General features: G+C 40.5%; 1 protein-coding gene across 1 annotated transcript in view; it reads left to right on the top strand.

Moving 5' to 3' along the window:
• Positions 1-21,096, top strand: part of UBE2W (ubiquitin conjugating enzyme E2 W) — a 53,645-nt gene that overhangs the window by 11,966 nt on the left and 20,583 nt on the right. The window contains exons 3-4 of the mRNA XM_027772995.1: positions 71-173; positions 19,190-19,345. Coding sequence (XP_027628796.1) covers positions 71-173; positions 19,190-19,345 — 259 coding nt within the window. The remainder of the gene's footprint in view (positions 1-70; positions 174-19,189; positions 19,346-21,096) is intronic.

Raw genomic sequence — 21,096 nt, 5'->3', positions numbered from 1 at the left:
TCCCATTTCTCCCTCTCACCAATCCATTTTCTCTTTAAGTTTTCAATTTTTTTTTTTTTTTCTATTCTAGGTGGATCGTAGACATGGAAGGTGCACCAGGTACCTTATATGAAGGGGAAAAATTTCAACTTCTATTTAAATTTAGTAGTCGATATCCTTTTGACTCTCCTCAGGTAATTGTTTTGCTTTTAAATATTTACTTATATTTTTAGATTATAGCAAAATGCTAAGTTAGTGATTTTTGATAAAAATAAAAAATAAAGGAAATTTATTAAAAATATGTAAACAGATATGTTCTGTCATTGTCTTATTTATAATGTAATCAAACAAATCGTACAAACATTTTACTTTTATTGAGGTTAGGGATTTGTTGCTTTTTGTGTTTCTAAGAACTTAAGGTTGTTCTTTATCCATAAATGTTAGCAGAAAGGGGGGTGGAAGTCTAACCAGGGCTCTGGATTGTTCCAGAAGTAAGCACTTCAGAATAACTGCAGGCATTGCTTCCTAGATCAGAAGACAGGGTGACATGGTGTGGAGGCGAGCGCTCTGTTGGAAGGAGTACTCATTTGATTCTGCATTGCCATGCTATCTTTGCACCGTTTAGTACTGCCAATGCAGAGTACATTACCAGATGTTAAGTATCTAGACAGTAGCCCCACATCTGATCATTACAATTTGAGACACAGTCAGTTTAGTTAATGGCTTAATAGTTAGACAAGGATAATGGTGGTGGGGGAACATTCCTTGAGAGCCATTTAACTGTCATAAATGATTAATCGGAGGTTAAGAGAAGGGGAGACTGTAGAAAGACTTCCAGATTTCTGGCTTCATAAGATGGATAAATGAGTTACTAGAATGACTTATTCTTCAAAAAATTATTATAACAAAGTATTTAATCTTTAATATTTGCAAGATCTGTTGGCTACAATGATAAGACATAATACCAGCTTTCTCTAGTATTGCTAGCTAATGAGAGGGTCTGGAAAATGAACAAAATACCTAAAATATTCTCCACATACCTAAAATCAATTTGTTAGGTGCTAAATAAAATATGCCATTTTGAGGAAAGTCATATTTCATTGACACTTTAAATAGCATACCAAACATAACTCAATCTTTTCTTGGCTGTGTAGGAGAACATATGGGAATCCATTATTGTTTTATCCTGTAGATAGAGATAATTGTTCTAAAGCATAGGATTAAATGCATACTAATTCCCTCAGTCTAAAGTTTTCATGTGCGGAGAAAGACTTACAGCGAGGACTCCTATTTTTTTTTTTTAAGAGAGACTTTTGATATAGGATGTGTGTGCTCACCAGAGAGAAAGTAAGAAATCACCCCCCCAAGGGGAAATGGCCACATCACCATTCATTCTATTCCATTCTCCTCTTGGGATTTTGGGGATGCATGCACATAAGCTGGGAGTGAGTTTTAAGCTGCCGGGCCCAGGACTCAAACCAGGGTCAACTACGTGAGAGTCCAGCGACATAATTATTACACTGTCTACTGCCTCCCCCCCCCCTTTTTTTAAGATTTTTTTTTTTTTTCTATAGGGCATGTGTACTCACCAGAGAGACAGAGACAGAAAGTGAGAAATCACCCCCACCCCCAGGGAAGATGGCCATGTTACAGTCCCTTCTCTTCTATTCTCCTCTTGGAATTCTTGGCACGCATGCACAAGCACCCAGTGTGAGTTTCAGATCACTGGGTCAGGGACTTGAACCGTGGTCAGCCATGTTGGAGTCTAGCACCTTAACTTCCATGCCACCTGCTGACCCAGGGAAGGGGGGCTCATTTTCACCTTTTTCATAAAATTAAAATGAATGGGTATGTACTGTCGTGACCTCCAGGTGTCCACAAGAAGTATCTACAGACTATTACCAAATGCCAAAGCAAACTTTGCTTCAGAGATTTATCTTCACTTTGACTTGTCAGCATCATTTCTGTCTAGTATTCCTCCCTCCATCACGTTCAGTTATTTATTCACCTAAGTTTATTGAAGATATATGAAGAAAGTACAACACACACAACTCAGAAGCTTTTGTCTAGGGGAATTTTGAAGAAGGTTTACGCTGGCATTTTACTTATTTTTCATCACAAAATAATATCTGTATAAATATGAAACCAAGTTTTAAAAATGTTCTCTATGTTCCCTCCTGAGTGTTTAATTCTAAATCAAATATCAAACTTAAATATTTTGAATTTTATCTTTAATATTTCTCTAAGTTACAGAATTTGTGATTAAATTCTTCCTTTCATCTTACTTTAAATTCTTTCTGTTCTGCTCTCTAATTTCACTTCTACTTGGTCTTTTTTTTTTTTTTTTTTTGAAATTTTTGCTGTATGGCACGCGTGTTCTTGCTGAGAAATGCCCCCCAGGGGGATGGGCATGTAGCATTCCCTTCTCTTATATTCTCCTCTCAGGATCTTGGGCACACACCCACATGCACTCGGCGTGAGTTTAAGCTACCAGATCCTGGACTTGAACACTGTAAACTACATGGGAGTCCAGCAACATAATCATTACACCATCTCCTGGTGCCAACTTACTCTTTTTTTTTAGGTTATTTTGTTTATGAAAGAGAGTACGTGCACACATGCAAGGGTAAGAGAGACAGAGAAGTACCCTTGACAGGCTTTTGTCATGTAGTGTTTTCCTTCTAGCTTGTCAGAAACCTAGATATGTGTGCACATACTGTGTTTTAGGTCTGTTGGGCCAGGGATCTGAACCCTAAGTTGGCCATGTGGCTTTCCACATTGCAATTCAACACACTACAGACTGTGCCACTGAAGCTGGGCCATTTGCCCACGATGCTGATTTTGGTGTTGTCTAGAATCTTTTTTTTTTTTTTTTAAATAATCATTTAATTTTACTTATTTATTCATTTATTTTTATTGTGACAGAGAGAGAGGGAGGGGAAGTGAGAAAGCAAGTCACCAGGTCTGGGACTCGAACCATTGTCATCCATGTGAGAGTGTTCATTGCCTTAACCACCAGCCCACTTGCTGGTTTCAAGAATCTTTTTTTTGGGGGGGGGGACTAGCAGTTGGCGTAATGGCTATGCTGCTGGACTCCCACGTAGTTGACCACGGTTCGTGTCCCGGACCTGGGGGGCTTAAACTCACGCCGGGCGCGTGATCCCGAGAGGAGAATGGAGGAGAAGGGATTAGGCGTGGCCATCCCCCTGTCTCTGTCTGGTGAGCGCACACACCGTATAGCAAAAACCTTTTAAAAAAAAAAGATTCTTTTTTTTTTTTTTTTTTTAAAAGAAGTTTTTGCTATGGAGTATGTGTGCTTACTGGAAAGACAAACAGAAAGCGAGAAATCACCCCTTGGGCAGATGGCCACTCTGCACTCCCTTCTCCTCCAGTCTCTCTTGGGATCTTGGGCATGCACGTACACATGCCTGGTGTGAGTTTAAACCTCCTGGTGTGGAGCTCGAACTACAGTCAGTTACATGGGAGTCCATTATGCTATCTGCTGGTCTGTTTCTAGAATCTTTAGTTAGCCTTTACTCTTCTTTCATCTAAAGTCTAGCTTAAACAGATAGCTTCTAGATCTACAGATTTAGGTACACATCTTCTTGCCAAGGTTTTATTTCACATTCTTTTTTGTTTAAGGAGGTTTTTGCTTTAGGGTATGTGAGCTCACCATAGAGAGAGAGAGACAGAGACAGTGAGAGGGGAAGTTAGAAATCACCCTCCAAGAGGGATGGCCGTGTCTAATCCCTTCTCCATTCTCTTCCTGGGAGCTTGGGCACGAACCTGGCATAAGTTAGAAGCCACTGGGTCAGGGACTGCAAACTGCAGTCAGCCATGTGCAGCGACGTAACCACTGTGCCATCTGCTGGTCCTAACTTCACATTCTTTTTGGGCATATCTACTCGAGTACCTGCAGACTCAAGTTTAACACATTTAAACTCACCTTTTTCCAGTAACGAAGTCAGGAGAAAGATTTTTTATTTTTTATCTTGGATTACTGGCCACTTACATCCTTTGTGTGAAATTATTTCCTTTCCCTCAGTGTAAAACATGTGGTTTTCCAGGTCCTTTTGCAGTGCTTTAGTCAGTTCACTCCTTTCTTTATCTTAATATCAGTGGAGTAGTTCAAGTTTTTATCTTTGTTTGCCAGAGGGCGTGTGTGCTAGCCAGAGAGAGGAAAAGAGGAAAAGCACTCTGCATTCAACATCATCACTCTACAGTTCTTCCTTTTCCATTTTTCTCTCTCCTGGGAATTTTGGGGCATGCACATACATACTCCTAGTGTGTTTCCAGCCACTGGGTCCAAGATTTAAGCCACGCGGTCAGCTATGGGATCCAGCTCCCTTAACTACCAGGCCATGGACTGGCCCCTCAGTTGGACTGTTAAATAGTTTCCAGTTCTTTCTACTGTATGTCCTTTCACAGTGCCACTAGGTTTCCTTTAAGGCATGAAGTGTCTTGTCCATGGATTACTAGCTAGTCAAGAGAACAGTCAGTCCTCAGAACCCAGTTCTTTTCTTGAATTATGCCATACTGCTAATTGTGTTTGAGTAAAACTATATGTAAATGATGTGTGGAGGAAATACCTGTTTATCCACGTAGTAGTTTTCTCTCTGAAACAGAAAGATTACATGTAGAATGATACCTTCATAAGCTCTACAGCAGATGTTCTCACTCTTTTTGGAATATGGAAATCCCTTTTTTATATATAATTTTTTAAACCTATTTTATTTAACTATTTATTTATTTATTCATCTTTAATTTGACCAGAGAGGTACAGAGTGACAGTGACAGTGAGAGAGAGAGAGAGAGAGAAAGTTAGAAAGCAAGCTGCCAGGTCCAGGACTTCAAGTATGGTCAGCCATGTGGGAGTCCAGCACCCTTAATCACTTACCGGCCCTGGGAATTCCTTTTTTTTTTTTTTTTGAGAGGTTTTCGCTATAGGGCACATGTGCTCGCCAGACAGACAGAGACAGACAGACAGAAAGCGAGAAATCACCCCCCAGGGGGATGGTCACACCGCAATCCCTTCTCCTCCATTCTACTCTTGGGATCTTGGGCACGCACGCACACGCACCTGGCGTGGGTTTTAAGCCACCAGGTCCGGGACGCAAACCGCGGTCAACTACGTGGAAGTCCAGCGACATAGCCATTACACTAACTGCTGGTTCCCCCTTTTTAACAACAGTTAATTTCGTAGTCCTGCCCATGTCATAGAACATGTACAGTCTAACATCTGTTGATTGAGGGGAAAAAAAAATAACAGAACTGACAGTTTAAGTTTTTTATCAATCACATCATCTGTATAACTTTAATTATAATGGGTCCATCAAACAATGTTTGACAAGAATATAGATGTTGAGCTTTTTTTCCAATAAGAACTTTCCAGAGCCTGGACCAGCCAGGTGATATGATGGTTAAGGCAGTTGGATTCACATGGCCAACCGCATAATTCAAGTCTTGGACCTGGTGGTTTGAAAAACATACCGGGAGAGTGTGCGTGCTTGCCCAAAATTCTGAGAGAAGAGTGGAGAAGAAGGGATTGTGGTGTGGCCCTCTCCCTGGGGAAGGATGCTTTCTCATTTTCTCTCTCCCTCTCTGTTGCCTTGAACATACATGTTATAGCAAAATTTTAAAAACAAAAACTTCTCAGAGGTCTATTGCTTTGAAACATTGATTGATGGACTGGCCCCTCAGTTGGACTGTTAAATAGTTTCCAGTTCTTTCTACTGTATGTCCTTTCACAGTGCCACTAGGTTTCCTTTAAGGCATGAAGTGTCTTGTCCATGGATTACTAGCTAGTCAAGAGAACAGTCAGTCCTCAGAACCCAGTTCTTTTCTTGAATTATGCCATACTGCTAATTGTGTTTGAGTAAAACTATATGTAAATGATGTGTGGAGGAAATACCTGTTTATCCACGTAGTAGTTTTCTCTCTGAAACAGAAAGATTACATGTAGAATGATACCTTCATAAGCTCTACAGCAGATGTTCTCACTCTTTTTGGAATATGGAAATCCCTTTTTTATATATAATTTTTTAAACCTATTTTATTTAACTATTTATTTATTTATTCATCTTTAATTTGACCAGAGAGGTACAGAGTGACAGTGACAGTGAGAGAGAGAGAGAGAGAGAAAGTTAGAAAGCAAGCTGCCAGGTCCAGGACTTCAAGTATGGTCAGCCATGTGGGAGTCCAGCACCCTTAATCACTTACCGGCCCTGGGAATTCCTTTTTTTTTTTTTTTTGAGAGGTTTTCGCTATAGGGCACATGTGCTCGCCAGACAGACAGAGACAGACAGACAGAAAGCGAGAAATCACCCCCCAGGGGGATGGTCACACCGCAATCCCTTCTCCTCCATTCTACTCTTGGGATCTTGGGCACGCACGCACACGCACCTGGCGTGGGTTTTAAGCCACCAGGTCCGGGACGCAAACCGCGGTCAACTACGTGGAAGTCCAGCGACATAGCCATTACACTAACTGCTGGTTCCCCCTTTTTAACAACAGTTAATTTCGTAGTCCTGCCCATGTCATAGAACATGTACAGTCTAACATCTGTTGATTGAGGGGAAAAAAAAATAACAGAACTGACAGTTTAAGTTTTTTATCAATCACATCATCTGTATAACTTTAATTATAATGGGTCCATCAAACAATGTTTGACAAGAATATAGATGTTGAGCTTTTTTTCCAATAAGAACTTTCCAGAGCCTGGACCAGCCAGGTGATATGATGGTTAAGGCAGTTGGATTCACATGGCCAACCGCATAATTCAAGTCTTGGACCTGGTGGTTTGAAAAACATACCGGGAGAGTGTGCGTGCTTGCCCAAAATTCTGAGAGAAGAGTGGAGAAGAAGGGATTGTGGTGTGGCCCTCTCCCTGGGGAAGGATGCTTTCTCATTTTCTCTCTCCCTCTCTGTTGCCTTGAACATACATGTTATAGCAAAATTTTAAAAACAAAAACTTCTCAGAGGTCTATTGCTTTGAAACATTGATTGAAACCACTCTTCTGGGGCAGTAAAATGTTTTATTCCTCATTCACTAAAAATTTTATTAGATGAAACCAGAGCATAAGTATTTGTTAGGTCAATCAGTCTTATATTCCTACTCAATAAGCAGTACTGGGGGCTGGCAGGTGGTGTGGTGGTTAAGGGTGCTGGATTCGTACATGACCTACTGCTGTTTGAGTCCTGGACCTAGTGGCTTAATTTCTCTCTCTCCCCATCTCCTTCTCTCTTATTCTGTCCCTCTCTGGTCAAATTAAATAAATAAAGTTTAAATAAAATAATTCTTTCTTTCTTTCTTTCTTTTTTTTAAAAATGCAGTACTGAATTCATTGCTACTTACAAGAATAAAGTTTGAGAAGTAACTCTCAAATATACTAGTCTTGTGAAATTGCTGCTTTCATTCTTTTTTTTTTGAGAGGTTTTTGCTATAGGGCATGTGTGCTCACCAGAAAGAGAGGCAGAAAGCGAGAAGTCACCACCCTACTCCCACCCCCCAGGAGAATGGCCACACCTCAGTCTCTTCTCATCCATTCTCTTCTTGGGATCTAGGGCACGCATGCACACATGCCCAGCATAAGTTTAAGCTGCTGGGTCCGGAACTCGAACCACTGTCGACTACATGGGAGTCCAGCGATATAGCCATTATGCCAACTGCTGGTCCCACTGCTTTCATTCTTGTAAATGAGATTTGTAAGACATTATATACCTTTACAGTCTTCTTTTTCTTCCTACCAATTAGGATTTCTTATGGAGAGGTATTTATTTTATTTTATTTTATTTTTTCTATAGGACGCGTGTGCTCGCCAGAAAGATGAGAGAGACAGAAAGCGAGAAATCACCCCCCCAGGGAGGATGGCCATGCTGCAGTACCTTCTTCTCCATTCTCCTCAGGATCTTGGGCACGCACGCACATGCGCCCGGCATAAGTTTAAGCTGCCGGATCCAGAACTCAAACTGTGACTGACTACATGGGAGTCCAGCAACATAGCTATTATGCCAATGGCTGGTCCCACTGCTTTCATTCTTGTAAATGAGATTTGTAAGACATTATATACCTTTACAGTCTTCTTTTTCTTCCTACCAGTTAGGATTTCTCATGTGTCTCGCTTTACGTTGAAAAAAGCTAATGGGACCAGCAGTTGGCATAATGGCTATGTCATTGGATTCCCATGTATTCAACCATGGTTCAAGTCCTGGACCCAGTGGCTTAAACTCAGGCTAGGTACGTATTCGTGTGTGCCCAAGATCCCGAGAGGAGAATGGAGGAGAAGGGGTCATGGTGTGACCATCCTCCCTGGGGGGTGATTTCTCGCTTTCTGTCTCTCTGTCTCTCTGTCTTTCTGGCGAGTGCATGCACCGTATAGAAGAAACCTCTCCAAAAAGAAAGAAAGAGAAAAAGAAATCTGCCTATCTAAAGTATGTTTGGTTCAGTTATTTAGTTTAAAAGAAGGAACAATAGCAAAAGGGGTTTTTCTTTGTTACTGTTGAGAACACGGATGAGATAACTTTTCATCAGTGTTTTTTTACTAATATATCTTTACTGTCAGCCATACAGAAAATATCTTTATATATTCTCTTGGGTTGTTGGGAGAGTTATGCCAAATTTTTGCATAGAAAAACATATCATGACTTTCCTGACAGCCTAATACTTTCCTTGTTTAGATATAGGTAAATGGTTAGCTAATTCAAATTGTATTGAGGATGTATTGTATACCGGATATTGTTCTTTTGTACTTGAGAGACGGGAGAAAATACAAATATTTGAAACAGCATTGGGCCTGCCATTAAACAGCTTACAATCTGTTAAGTGTTTAGATAGGTAGATATTTTCTCATTTGTTCCCTGAGCATTTATTTGGCACATACCGCAGGACAGCCTCTGCCTAGGTAGAGGTGATTCATTGGTTACCAAAGTACAACAACAAAAGAAATCATCCTGACGTGGAGTTTGCATTCTTGTGGAGAAGAGACAGCAAACCATAAGTAATACACATGGGGTGTGGAAGACAGTGGGAGGAAAAATAGAGAAAAGAGGAATAAGGCTGTTAAAGTGTTGGATAGAGTGATTGGGAAATATTTCACTGAGAAGGTGACATTTGAAGAGTGAACTAAAAGAGGTGAGCCATGCAGAAGACTGGAGAGGAGGAACAGGCAAGAACAGAACGCAGAGGCCTATATTTGGAGCACACAGAGTACGTGCCTGGAGTGGTGTATAAGCAGACGGGAAAGCATAGGGCATAGGTCAGAGATACAATTTGGGCTGGAAGGTCCATCATATTAGGTCATCAGGAAAGTCAGGATGCATTCTGCATAGAAAAACACATCATGACTTTCCTGACCACTCAGCTGATTGCGTAGGACATTTCTAGACTGGAGAGAAGGAATGAGTGAGAACAAATGGCAAAGTCCTGTGTTTGGAGCACATAGAGTGGGTCCTTGAAGTTCTATGTAAGCAAAAGAGAGGAGTGTAGGGCACAGGTCAGAGATATAATTAGGGCTGGAGGATCAATCATCTGTTGTATAGGACATTCTGGCTTTTATTCTGAGATGGGAAGCCTTTGGAAGCTTTTGAGATGATCCTATTTAAAAGTGGAGGAAAATCCTGCTGTTGTGTGTGTGTGTATTGAGGGCACAGGGTATGGGGAAACCAAACAGGCTTTTGTAGTAACTCAGGTGAGAGATGATAGCTACATGCATCAAAAGTGTTGCAGTGGAGGGACCTGAGCAGTTAGCATAATGACTACATCGTTGAACTCCAATGTATTCAACTGGGGTTCAAGTCCTGGACCCGGTGGCTTAAACTCACACGCTGGGCGCATGTGCATGCGTGCCCAAGATCGTGAGAGGAGAATGGAGGAGAAGGAATGGCGGCATGGCCATCCCCCCCCACCGGGGGGGTGATTTCTCGCTTTCTGTCTCTCTGTCTCTCTCTGGCGAGCACACACGCCCTATAGCAAAAACCTCTCTAAAAAAAAAATGTTGCAGTGAGGCTTTGGAAAGTCACCAAACTTTGGACCTATTTTAAAGGTTGAGGGACCCAGCCAGTAGTGTGGTGTTTAAGGTGGCTGGATCCCATATGGCTGACAGCACGGTTTGAGTGCTAGACCCGGCAGTTTGGAAAACATGCCAGACTTATGTGTGTACATACCTAATATCCTGAAGGGAGAATGGAGAAGGGATCGCAGTGACCATCTCCCCTGGGAGGTGCTTTCTCACTTGCTCTTGCTCTCACTGTTGCTCTATATCCCTCTGGTGAGCACAAGTGCCCACTGGCAAATTAAAAAAAAAAGGTTTAGATAAGAGGGTATGCAAATGGATTGATGTGGAGATTGAGTTAAGGAGAGAAATCAAAGAAAACATCCTGAGTTTTGGCCAGTGTAACTGGATAAATTAAAGAACAGATTGAGGCTGGCCTGATTGCCTGGTGATTAAGGGAGCAAGAGCCCACATGGCCAATTGCAGTTCAAATCCTTTGCAGCTTGAAAAACATGCTGCGCATCTGTACTTGCCTTCCCAGAGTCCTGCCCGAGAGGACAGAGAAATGGAGGAGAAAAGGATTGCCGCATGGTCACACCACAGTATGGGTGGTGCTCGCGCTCTTTCTCTCTCTAGCCCTCTCTGGCGATCACGTGCACTCTCCAGCAGTTTTTAAAAATAACCGTGTGCTTTGAGAGTGAAAAGGAAAGCAGCACCTGACTGATTTAGAGTAAGTGGACAAAGTTTGACCGCATGTTTGATCTGGTTGAACTGGTCCTTCAAAGCGAAAGAGAGTTTATGGGAAAAGTGTGGGGAAAGGCATGAAAGCACTTTATCTCTTCTGAGATTTGTGAATATTTGCTTTATGAAAAAAGTTTTACGTGTAGATGCATGGAGGGCTATTCCAGCAGGTAGAGAGTGTAAGGATATTTTGGGGCTAATACAAGAAGATCTTCCAATGCGAAAGTTGGAGATTTGTCTCATAAACTTTAGGAGGCGTGGTCAATCTCCATCCAAAGGATGAAGTCCTCAAGCTCGGTGCCGTACTATGAGAGTGCTTACTGTTCTGCTTCTCTGCCATTCTACCTCTTTCCTCACAATTAGGGGCTGTCCCTCTTTTTCCAATATCTACTATTTAAAACTCCTTCCTCTGTCAAAACATTGTATTTGAATGAAACAAATCTGAAATGTATCTATATTACCTTGTAAATGTCCCAGTTATACTTATTTTTAGGCTTTTCAACTCTAGTTTTTGTTGAGGAAATTGTAAGTATTTTAGAAATAGGATTGAAACTGTTTTAGAGGGAAGGAAACACTGTCTTTTGACCCCAAAACAAGATTGATAGTAGGAGTAGTGCTGTAAATGAACTTGCCTTGGAAATATTAGGGCACAAGTAATCACTTTTCCCCCTCATTCTCGTTCCCTTCCCCATACATGCTGCTTTAACACAGACCTTTTTATTCTGTTGCTCAAAATTTATTCATTGCAAAGACCCAGAACTTATTTTTATGGTGTCTTCATCCTTTCTTTTTATTCTTGGTCTGGTTTTTTCCTGCGATGGTGATCAGACTTTCCGAAGTTTATTGCCTTAAATTGTCTAGCATCTAGGACCCCTGACAAAGAAGAGATGCTATCCATTTAGGCTTGGGGTAAAGCAGAGAGAAGAGAACACAGGGGGGCTAGAAGATCATAGAGTAAAAGGGAAGAGGAGTTACCATCTAATGGAATCCAAGTTTAGTTTTGTTGTGCCAAAGAATTTTGTCTTTGCAATATATGTCCAGAAGCATGGTAGTGGTAATTAGGAATACCAAGGAAAACTATTAATATTGATACTGCTGATACATAGTAGAGGACTGAAATGGGAGAATTTAATTGGAAACTCTGCTAAAACTCCAGTTCCCGGTCATTGTTGCCAACTATTTACCATTGGCTCAGGTACTGTGGAATGTGCTGGTTAGACTGTGTGCTCGGTAAGATGAGATCACAGAGGAGGCCTAGGTTTGATTTCTGGTCCAACCGAAAGACCAGATGTGCATCTGTAATCTCAGCAACTCAGGGAGGCTGAATTAGGAAGACTACAAGCTGGAGGCTGACCTTGGCACAATCGTTAGACTGTCTAAAAATAAAAACTCACCACCATTTATACAAAGCTACCTATATAATATATATATAATTAAATAACCAAAAGGTTGACATAATGGCTATGTCACTGGACTCCCATGTAGTCGAACATGGTTCGAGTCCCGGAGCCAGTGGCTTAAACTCACACCAGGTGCGTGTGCATACGTGCCCAAACATGCCCAAGATCCCAAGAGGAGAATGAAAGAGAAGGTATTGTGGCGTGACCATCCCTCTTGGGGTGTGGTTTCTCGCTTTCTGTCTCTTCGGTGAGGGCACACACCCTATAACAAAAACCTCTCCAAAAAATACAAATGAATGAATGAACGAATGAATGAATATCCAACTTAGTTTTTGTTACAGTCTTTCTGCTTGTATGTTCAGTTTTGTAACTGCCTATTAAATACTATTATCTGTCTATCATTTTAATCAGAGAAAACATTTTCTGGAGAAACCTTGGTACCACGTTTGGATTGCCTTTTATAATTACAGCCGCTTTGGTACTGCTTATTGTGTATGTAGTGTGTTTTGACTGAGCTTGATACCACTATATTATATGATGGACTTGTGTGTGTGTGTGTGTGTGTGTGTGTGTGTGTGTGTGTGTAGAGGTTTTTGCTATCGGGAATGTGCGCTCGCCAGACGAGAGAGACAGAGAGACAGAAAGTGAGAAATCAGCCCCTAGGGGGGATGGCCACGCCGCAATCCCTTCTCCTCCATTCTCCTCTCGGGATCTTGGGCACACACGCACACACACCCGGCATGAGTTTAAACCAATGGATCTGGGACTCAAACCACGGTTGACTACGTGGGAGTCCAGCGACATAGCCATTCGGCTAACTGCTGGTCCCACTTTTTTTTTTTTTTTTTTAAGAGAGTGTTTTGCTATAGGGCTGCGCACATGCCAAGGAGACAGAAAGCAAGAAATCACTACCTAGGGGGGATGGCCACACTGCATTCCCTTCTTCTCCATTCTTCTTGGGATTTTGGGCATACATCACACGCACTGAGCGTGTGTGTTTTAAGTCACTGGGTCTGGGACTCAAACCATGCCTGGCTGTGTGGGAGTCAGCGCTTTAACCACTGTGGCACCTGCTGGGCCCAGGTGACTGATTTCTAATTACCTCTGCACCACTGATTTGAACCCAAAAAGCTCTCAATTTGAGTTAATTCAGTAGTGGGCTCACTGTGTGGAAATTCTTGAATTTTACATTAGAAAGTTACTTAATCCCCATCTTTTATTTTATTCTTAGCACTAATGTAAAGGTTTTTGAGAAACTGTATAAACATATATAAGTGTGGACAGCAGGTGGTACGGAGGTTAAGGCACTGGATTCCACCTGACTGGGTGCATGGTTCAAGTCCCAGACCTGGAAGCTTGAAAATTATCCCTGGCATCTGTACATGTGTATCCAAAATCTCAAGGAAACTGGTAGGGAAGAAAAGGGATTGTGGTGTGGCCATCCTCCCAGAGGGATGATTTCTCACTTTCCCTCTCTTTCTGTCTCTTTTGGTAAGTTCACATACCCTATAGCAGAAAACTTAAAGGAAAGAAAGAAAAAAGACATATGAAAGTGTACAATTTCAGGTCTAGTTTCAGTCATTAATCAGTATTTTAATGATATCGTTGTAAATACTGGGAACTGTCTGAACTCTTCTCAGACTTTTACATTTGAGTGGTATTCATTCTTATGCTAGATTGTTATCACTGTGGCAGGTTTTTTTGTAAATTTTAGTTTGTTTTTTGAAATGTATTCATAGTACCCAGAAGTTAGCCAGATGTTGGCCTGCTTAAAATCAAATGTGGTAAGTTCTTATGATGTCAAAGCCATACTGTGTATTAAGATGTATTGTCACATCAGGTGTAGCTATTTGGGACTGCAAAAATGTTTCCTGAACTCTAGAAACAAAATCTTTTCAGTTTTCAGGACATACTTGCTGCATTTAAAAAAAAAAATTTTTTTAAAAGCCCTTGAAATGTTCATTTTCTGCATTGTCTTGTGCTGGGTATTAACTAATTAAGGATGTTTAACATTATGCACTTGAAGAAATTCAGCCTTGGTTATTCTTCCCTTAATATCAAGCAGAGAACCAGAGTAGCAAAGTTTACAATAAAACTGTGGAAACTGTAAAGTTTTCTACATGAATAAACTGTTGAAAATATTTTTTTCTTTTATTTTAAGAAATCATCTCTGACATGTAAACCCACCCTTTCCATGTTTAGACAAACTTCTAAAGTTCTGTATCTGGCCAGTTAGGCCCTAGGGGTTACCTGTAACATGTGCAGATCTCTAATTTTGGTCACTAAAACTTTCAGAGTGATTGTATTTGCCCTACATGCAGCATACTTAAAGCCCTTTATAAATAACCTTTTTTATTTGAGGGTTAATGAGATCTGATTTATTTTTATTTTCATCTTCCCTGACTTCACAGCTATTTCTGTCTTCTTGATTTTTGGCTCTCCTCTTTGTAGAACGTCTGCTGCTTCTGCTGTTGGTGTCTTCTACTGCCACTCATCCCTTGTCTTCCTCTTCTGTCATTTTCTCTTGGTTCACATACACATCTTGGCTCTCAGTCCATGTGATGTAATTATAACCAGTTCTCCCCAAGAAGAATACTACTTTCCTTCTGCTCAGAATTGGCCACTCAAAGCATGTTGTAATAGCCTTTGTGTGTTTCTGTCCACGATAGTTGCTGATAGTCAGGTCTTCATCTTTTGGCACTGCCTGAACACTGCTCTATTGGACTCTTTTTTTTTTTTTTTAGAGGTTTTTGCTATAGGTTGCGTGCGCTCACTAGAAAGACAGCGAGAGACAGAGACAGAAAACGAGAAATCACCCCCCGGGGGGGTGGCCACACCACAATCCCTTCTCCTCCATTCTACTCTTGGGATCTTGGGCACGCACGCACACGCACCCGGCGTGAGTTTAAGCCATTGGGTCTGGGACTCGAACCGCGGTCGACTAGGTGGGAGTTCAGTGACATAGCCATTATGCTAACTACTGATCCCATGGACTCTTGATAAAGAGACTTTACTGGGAAGAAAAATATCCTTGTGGCCTGGGAATCAACTCAGGCATTACCTGTGTTCTTAATGAAAATTTCTTACTGATCGGGTGGCTTTTTGTAGCAAAACAACCCAAAGCAGATGCGTTTTCTTTGAGATTGTAAAGCCCTGTTCCAGACATCCATAACACATTCTGGGAATATCAAATGCATATAACATAATAAGCTATTCACATTCATAAAGAATAAAATTTCATTAAAAAGTTATGCGGGCATACTTAAAGTATGGAAGTACATGGCCACTTAAGCAGTTACTTCCGTATAAGAGCAGTACTTTTTTAGCAAAGAGTGTTGACGGAGAGCACTAGTACTGATATGGTTGAGATAAATGGCATGTTTATCACATGGCCTTTCCAACATCAGAGTCCTTTCAGGGGATCTTCTGCAACTGGACTATACAAGTAACTTGATTTTCCTTAATTTGAGGGTCTAATTTTTCAGCTTTATTTTAGCTGGAATAGAGGGTGGATAGTCAAAATTTAAAGAAAAAGAATTGTATACAAGTTTGGAAACTCATTCCTTTGAAGAAAATTCCTTTTGCTGTCTTATATTAGCTTGAGCCAAGAAAATGAGTCCCATATGTTAGTATGTTTGAAATATTAGAAGATTCCTACTTGTATGAAATAGTGCTTTGTTAAGATGTAAGTATTAGTGGGGGCAGCAGGTGGCGTGGTGGTTAAGGTTTTTGCTATAGGTTGCGTGCGCTCACTAGAAAGACAGCGAGAGACAGAGACAGAAAACGAGAAATCACCCCCCGGGGGGGTGGCCACACCACAATCCCTTCTCCTCCATTCTACTCTTGGGATCTTGGGCACGCACGCACACGCACCCGGCGTGAGTTTAAGCCATTGGGTCTGGGACTCGAACCGCGGTCGACTAGGTGGGAGTTCAGTGACATAGCCATTATGCTAACTACTGATCCCATGGACTCTTGATAAAGAGACTTTACTGGGAAGAAAAATATCCTTGTGGCCTGGGAATCAACTCAGGCATTACCTGTGTTCTTAATGAAAATTTCTTACTGATCGGGTGGCTTTTTGTAGCAAAACAACCCAAAGCAGATGCGTTTTCTTTGAGATTGTAAAGCCCTGTTCCAGACATCCATAACACATTCTGGGAATATCAAATGCATATAACATAATAAGCTATTCACATTCATAAAGAATAAAATTTCATTAAAAAGTTATGCGGGCATACTTAAAGTATGGAAGTACATGGCCACTTAAGCAGTTACTTCCGTATAAGAGCAGTACTTTTTTAGCAAAGAGTGTTGACGGAGAGCACTAGTACTGATATGGTTGAGATAAATGGCATGTTTATCACATGGCCTTTCCAACATCAGAGTCCTTTCAGGGGATCTTCTGCAACTGGACTATACAAGTAACTTGATTTTCCTTAATTTGAGGGTCTAATTTTTCAGCTTTATTTTAGCTGGAATAGAGGGTGGATAGTCAAAATTTAAAGAAAAAGAATTGTATACAAGTTTGGAAACTCATTCCTTTGAAGAAAATTCCTTTTGCTGTCTTATATTAGCTTGAGCCAAGAAAATGAGTCCCATATGTTAGTATGTTTGAAATATTAGAAGATTCCTACTTGTATGAAATAGTGCTTTGTTAAGATGTAAGTATTAGTGGGGGCAGCAGGTGGCGTGGTGGTTAAGGGTGCTGGATTCCCACATGGCCGACCGTGGTTTGAGTCCTGGACCTGCTGGCTTGGTTTCTCACTTTCTCTCTCTCTGTCTTTCTGGTCAAATTAAAATAAATAGGTAAAGTTAAATAAAAAAAAAAATTCTTTAAAGAAAATAATTAGTCCACATTCTTAAAAAATGTAAATATTAGCAAAATTGTAATAAAATCAGATTTCTAGGTTGATGTTAAAATACTTACAGATCTTTAGCTTATGATAATTTCACAAGGCATATTCTATATTGAACTATAGTATATCTTAACCTAGCCACACTTACTACACTATTGTAGCTACTTACTTCTGCTGTATAAAGAAAAGAAGAAGGTATGCCTAGAGCAATATATATTTCATCAGATTCTGTTGTAACTTAAAGCAGGATTTTTTTTCTTACTGCTGTTCTTCTGTACTTGGATGAGAGATAGTTTGCAGGACTGAAAGATACTGCAAATTAATTTGGGAATTATTGGTTTAGATCAATGAACTTTATAAAAATCTCATGATATCTACTGAATCAGAATCTGAAAGTTGCATTCTGGAATTTAAAGTTGTATTTATTATATATACAATTACTTTTTTTTCCCTTTTAACTTTGCTATAGGGTGTGTGTGCTTGCTGACGAGAGAAAGAGAGAAATCTCTTGCTGGAGTGATAGCCACACTGAAACCCCTTCTGTATGGATTTTGGGCATGCACACACGTGCACCGAGTTTGTTTACCAAACTCCTGGGTCCAGGACTAGAATCACTCAGTCAGCTATGGAAATCCAACCACCTTAACCTCCATGCCACCTGCTTGCTAACCAGGTCTTCATTTGATTTTAAAATTTTTTTTAAGAATTATTTTATTGGGAACCAGCAGTTAGCGTAATGGCTATGTCGCTGGACTCCCACGTAGTCGACCGCGGTTCGCGTCCCGGACCCGGTGGCTTAAAACTCACACCGAGCGCGTGTGCGTGCGTGCCCAGGACCCCGAGAGGAGAATGGAAGAGAAGGGATTGCGGCATGACCATCCCCCTTGGGGGGTGAATTTCTCGCTTTCTATCTCTCTGTCTCTCTCTGTCTGTCTGGCGAGCGCACGTGCCCTATAGTGAAAACCTCTCCCCCCCCAAAAAAAAATTATTTTATTTAACTTTATTTATTTATTTGAATGTGATCATAGAGGAAGGAAAAGAGAGAGAAAGTGGGAAATCAAGCTGCCGAGTACAGAACTCAAACCACCATCAGCCATGTGGGAGTCCAGCGCCCTCATCCACCATGCCACCTGCCAGCCCCCTGATTTTTAAATTTTTTAATGGTAAGGTCAGGAATGAGGAATTATGCCAAATTACAGAATAAATATAGTGCTATAGTATACAGTTTACCTAAAGATTAGTGGATTATGTCAAATATAAACAAAATATATTTTATGTAAACTTCTGGAGAATAACATGTTTATATCCTTAAAGATAAGATTTCTGCTTTCACAGAACTACTTTGGACTATGCCTGTAGGTAGATTCCTCAGGATGTATGAATTTATTCTCCAGCTCTTTGGATACTTAGGTTGACAAGTTTAAGAAATATTAGTGTTAGGATATTTGTTGCATTATTAGAGCAAATGAAGGAAATAATAGATTTACTACTTTCAAAACAGTGTAGAGGAAAGACAGGGAAAGGAAAAACTATTAGAAAGTTAAATAAGAGGAAAAGTAGAGAAAAACACGCAATTGGGATATTTAGTTGACTTTTTAAAAAAAATCTTGACGTAGTTATTTGCTGATTAATACCTAACAGTTTGTGCCCATCTTAATGGTGTGTGTGTTTAGAGGGGGTTGGGATGTATAGCATACAGTCCATATCCCTTTGATTGGGTTGTTAGAAAAGTCATGACTCGTTTTTGCATAGAAAAAATACATCATGGCTTCTCTGACAACCCAGTATATGGTACCTTAGATGCTAGCCCTGGTCCAGGTATTTGAGGGTATTCTTACCATGTATAATACATTTTGTCTCAAAATTGAGTACTCTGGTTTAGAATATACAGAGCGGATTACATAAAATTTGAAAAACCATTCTTATAAATGTAGATGTCTTTCACTAGTAAAAAAATAAGTAATAATTTAGAAATTGTTCAGGAAATTTATGAATAACTGAAATATAATCTAGGTCTTCCCTCCTACTATATGGATATCCATACAGTGGAAACGATACTTGCTGGGTTAATGAAAACACACAAACAAGCAGTTCATCTCATTCCTGATACTGACTTTGATTGGTTTGTTTTTCAAAAGTAATACTTGTTCTCTGTGCAGAATATTTTAGTGTTTGGTAATAGAGACTATTTGAGTGACAATGGAATTTTCTTTTTTCTCAGGTCATGTTTACTGGTGAAAATATTCCTGTTCATCCTCACGTTTATAGCAATGGTCATATCTGTTTATCCATCCTGACAGAAGACTGGTCCCCGGCGCTCTCAGTGCAGTCAGTGTGTCTTAGCATTATTAGCATGCTCTCCAGCTGCAAAGAAAAGGTAGGACTTTTCTGAAGTACTCCAGGTAATAGCTCTTTTTTCTAAGATCACTTATCAGTTTGGTTATATTCTTTTTTAAATTGCCAGAAGGCACATGCACTTATTAGGGAGAAAGCAAGGAAGAAAGAGGAGAAAAAAACACCCTCTAATGGGGTGTGTGGTCTCACTGCAGTCCTTTCTTCATCATTTCTTCATCCTTTCAGGATTTGGGAGCCTCCACACACATGCACCTGGCATGTTTTTCAAGCTGCCATGGCCAGGATCCAAACCACAGTCAGCTGTGTAGAATTCAGTTGACTTAACCATTGGCTTCTGGGCTTGCCTGGCGATGTAAATTAGAATGAGTTTTTTTTTTTTTTCTTCTTTCTTTCTTTTTTTTAAAGTGTAATTATTTGTTTGTTATTATATTTAATTTGACGAGAGAGAGTGAGAAAGAAAGTGAGAAAGTAAGGCAGTTGAAGTCAGATCCTGGACTTGAGCTGTGGTTGGCCATGTGGGAGTCTAGCACCTCAACCACCACATCATCTGCCAGCCCCAAGTGTTTTCCTTTCTTAAATATTTATTTATTTACTTTTAAATTTTTTGCCAGAGGGCACATGCACTCACCAAAAAGAGACAGAGAAGGAAAGGGGGAGAGAGAGAGAAAATGAAGAAGCAACCCCTGTCCCCCCTAATGGGGCATGGGCATGCACACACACCTGCCCAGCATGTTTCTCAAGTGACGGGATTCTGGATTCAAACTATGCATTTGGCCATATGGGATCCAGCCACCTTAACCACTGTGTTTTTTATTTTTATGCCAAAGTGTACATGCATAAATCAGAGAAAAAGAGAGAGAGTGGCTTTTATTGGTGGGACTTGGTCACACCACATCCCTTTTTTTCCATTCCTCTGTCCCATTAAGGTCCTAGGAATGTATGCATATGTACTCAGTGTAGTTTTTAAGCCTCTGAGGCTGAGATTCGAAATACATCCAGTTCTTTTCACATAGCACTTAATCACCATCCATAGGGTTGAACTCTTAATTTTTTTTTTTCTGAGAGGTTTTTGCTATAGGGTGCGTGTGCTCACCAGAAAGAGACAGAGAGACAGAAAGCGAGAAATCGTCCCCCAAAGGGGATGGCCACACCACAGTTCCTTCTCCTCCATTCTCCTCTCAGAATCTTCGGCACGCACGCACTCGCACCTGACGTGAGTTTAAGCTACCGGGTCCAGGACTTGAACTGCGGTCGATTACATGGGAGTCCAGTGACAGCCGTTACGCTAACTGCTGGCCCCAATATTTATTTATTTATTTATTTATTATTTATTTATTTTTCATTTCATTTTCTTTTATACATTCACATTATTGTTTGTCTTACAAAATGGATATTTCATCAGGTGAACATCTCTCCCCAACGCAGTTGACAAAAACCACAAAACATCCTCAACAGACAATACCACACCTCCCTGTGACATCAATACTTTGCCTCCCTATTTTTCTTCTAAATGTCCTTCCTCAGACCCTCCTCTTGCATACATACTATATCTGGTATTTACATCTATATACTGTGTTTCTATATCCTTTAGTGAATTAGTTTCGGTCATAGAGTGTAGACAATTCTATATATTAAGCAGGAACATATAATGCCTCTCCTTCATAGCCTGACTTGCTTCACTCATCAGTAAGTCTTCCATATTCATTCACTTCCTGTCAAAAGCCACAGTTTTACTGTTTTTTTTTTTTTTTTTTTTTTTTTTTTTTTGTTCGA

This window comes from Tupaia chinensis, unplaced genomic scaffold (assembly GCF_000334495.1).
Source record: "Tupaia chinensis unplaced genomic scaffold, TupChi_1.0 Scaffold000002_1, whole genome shotgun sequence".
NCBI lineage: Eukaryota > Metazoa > Chordata > Mammalia > Scandentia > Tupaiidae > Tupaia > Tupaia belangeri.
Note: the sequence above shows the minus strand (reverse complement) of the source record. Positions and strands in the feature narration are given on the sequence as shown.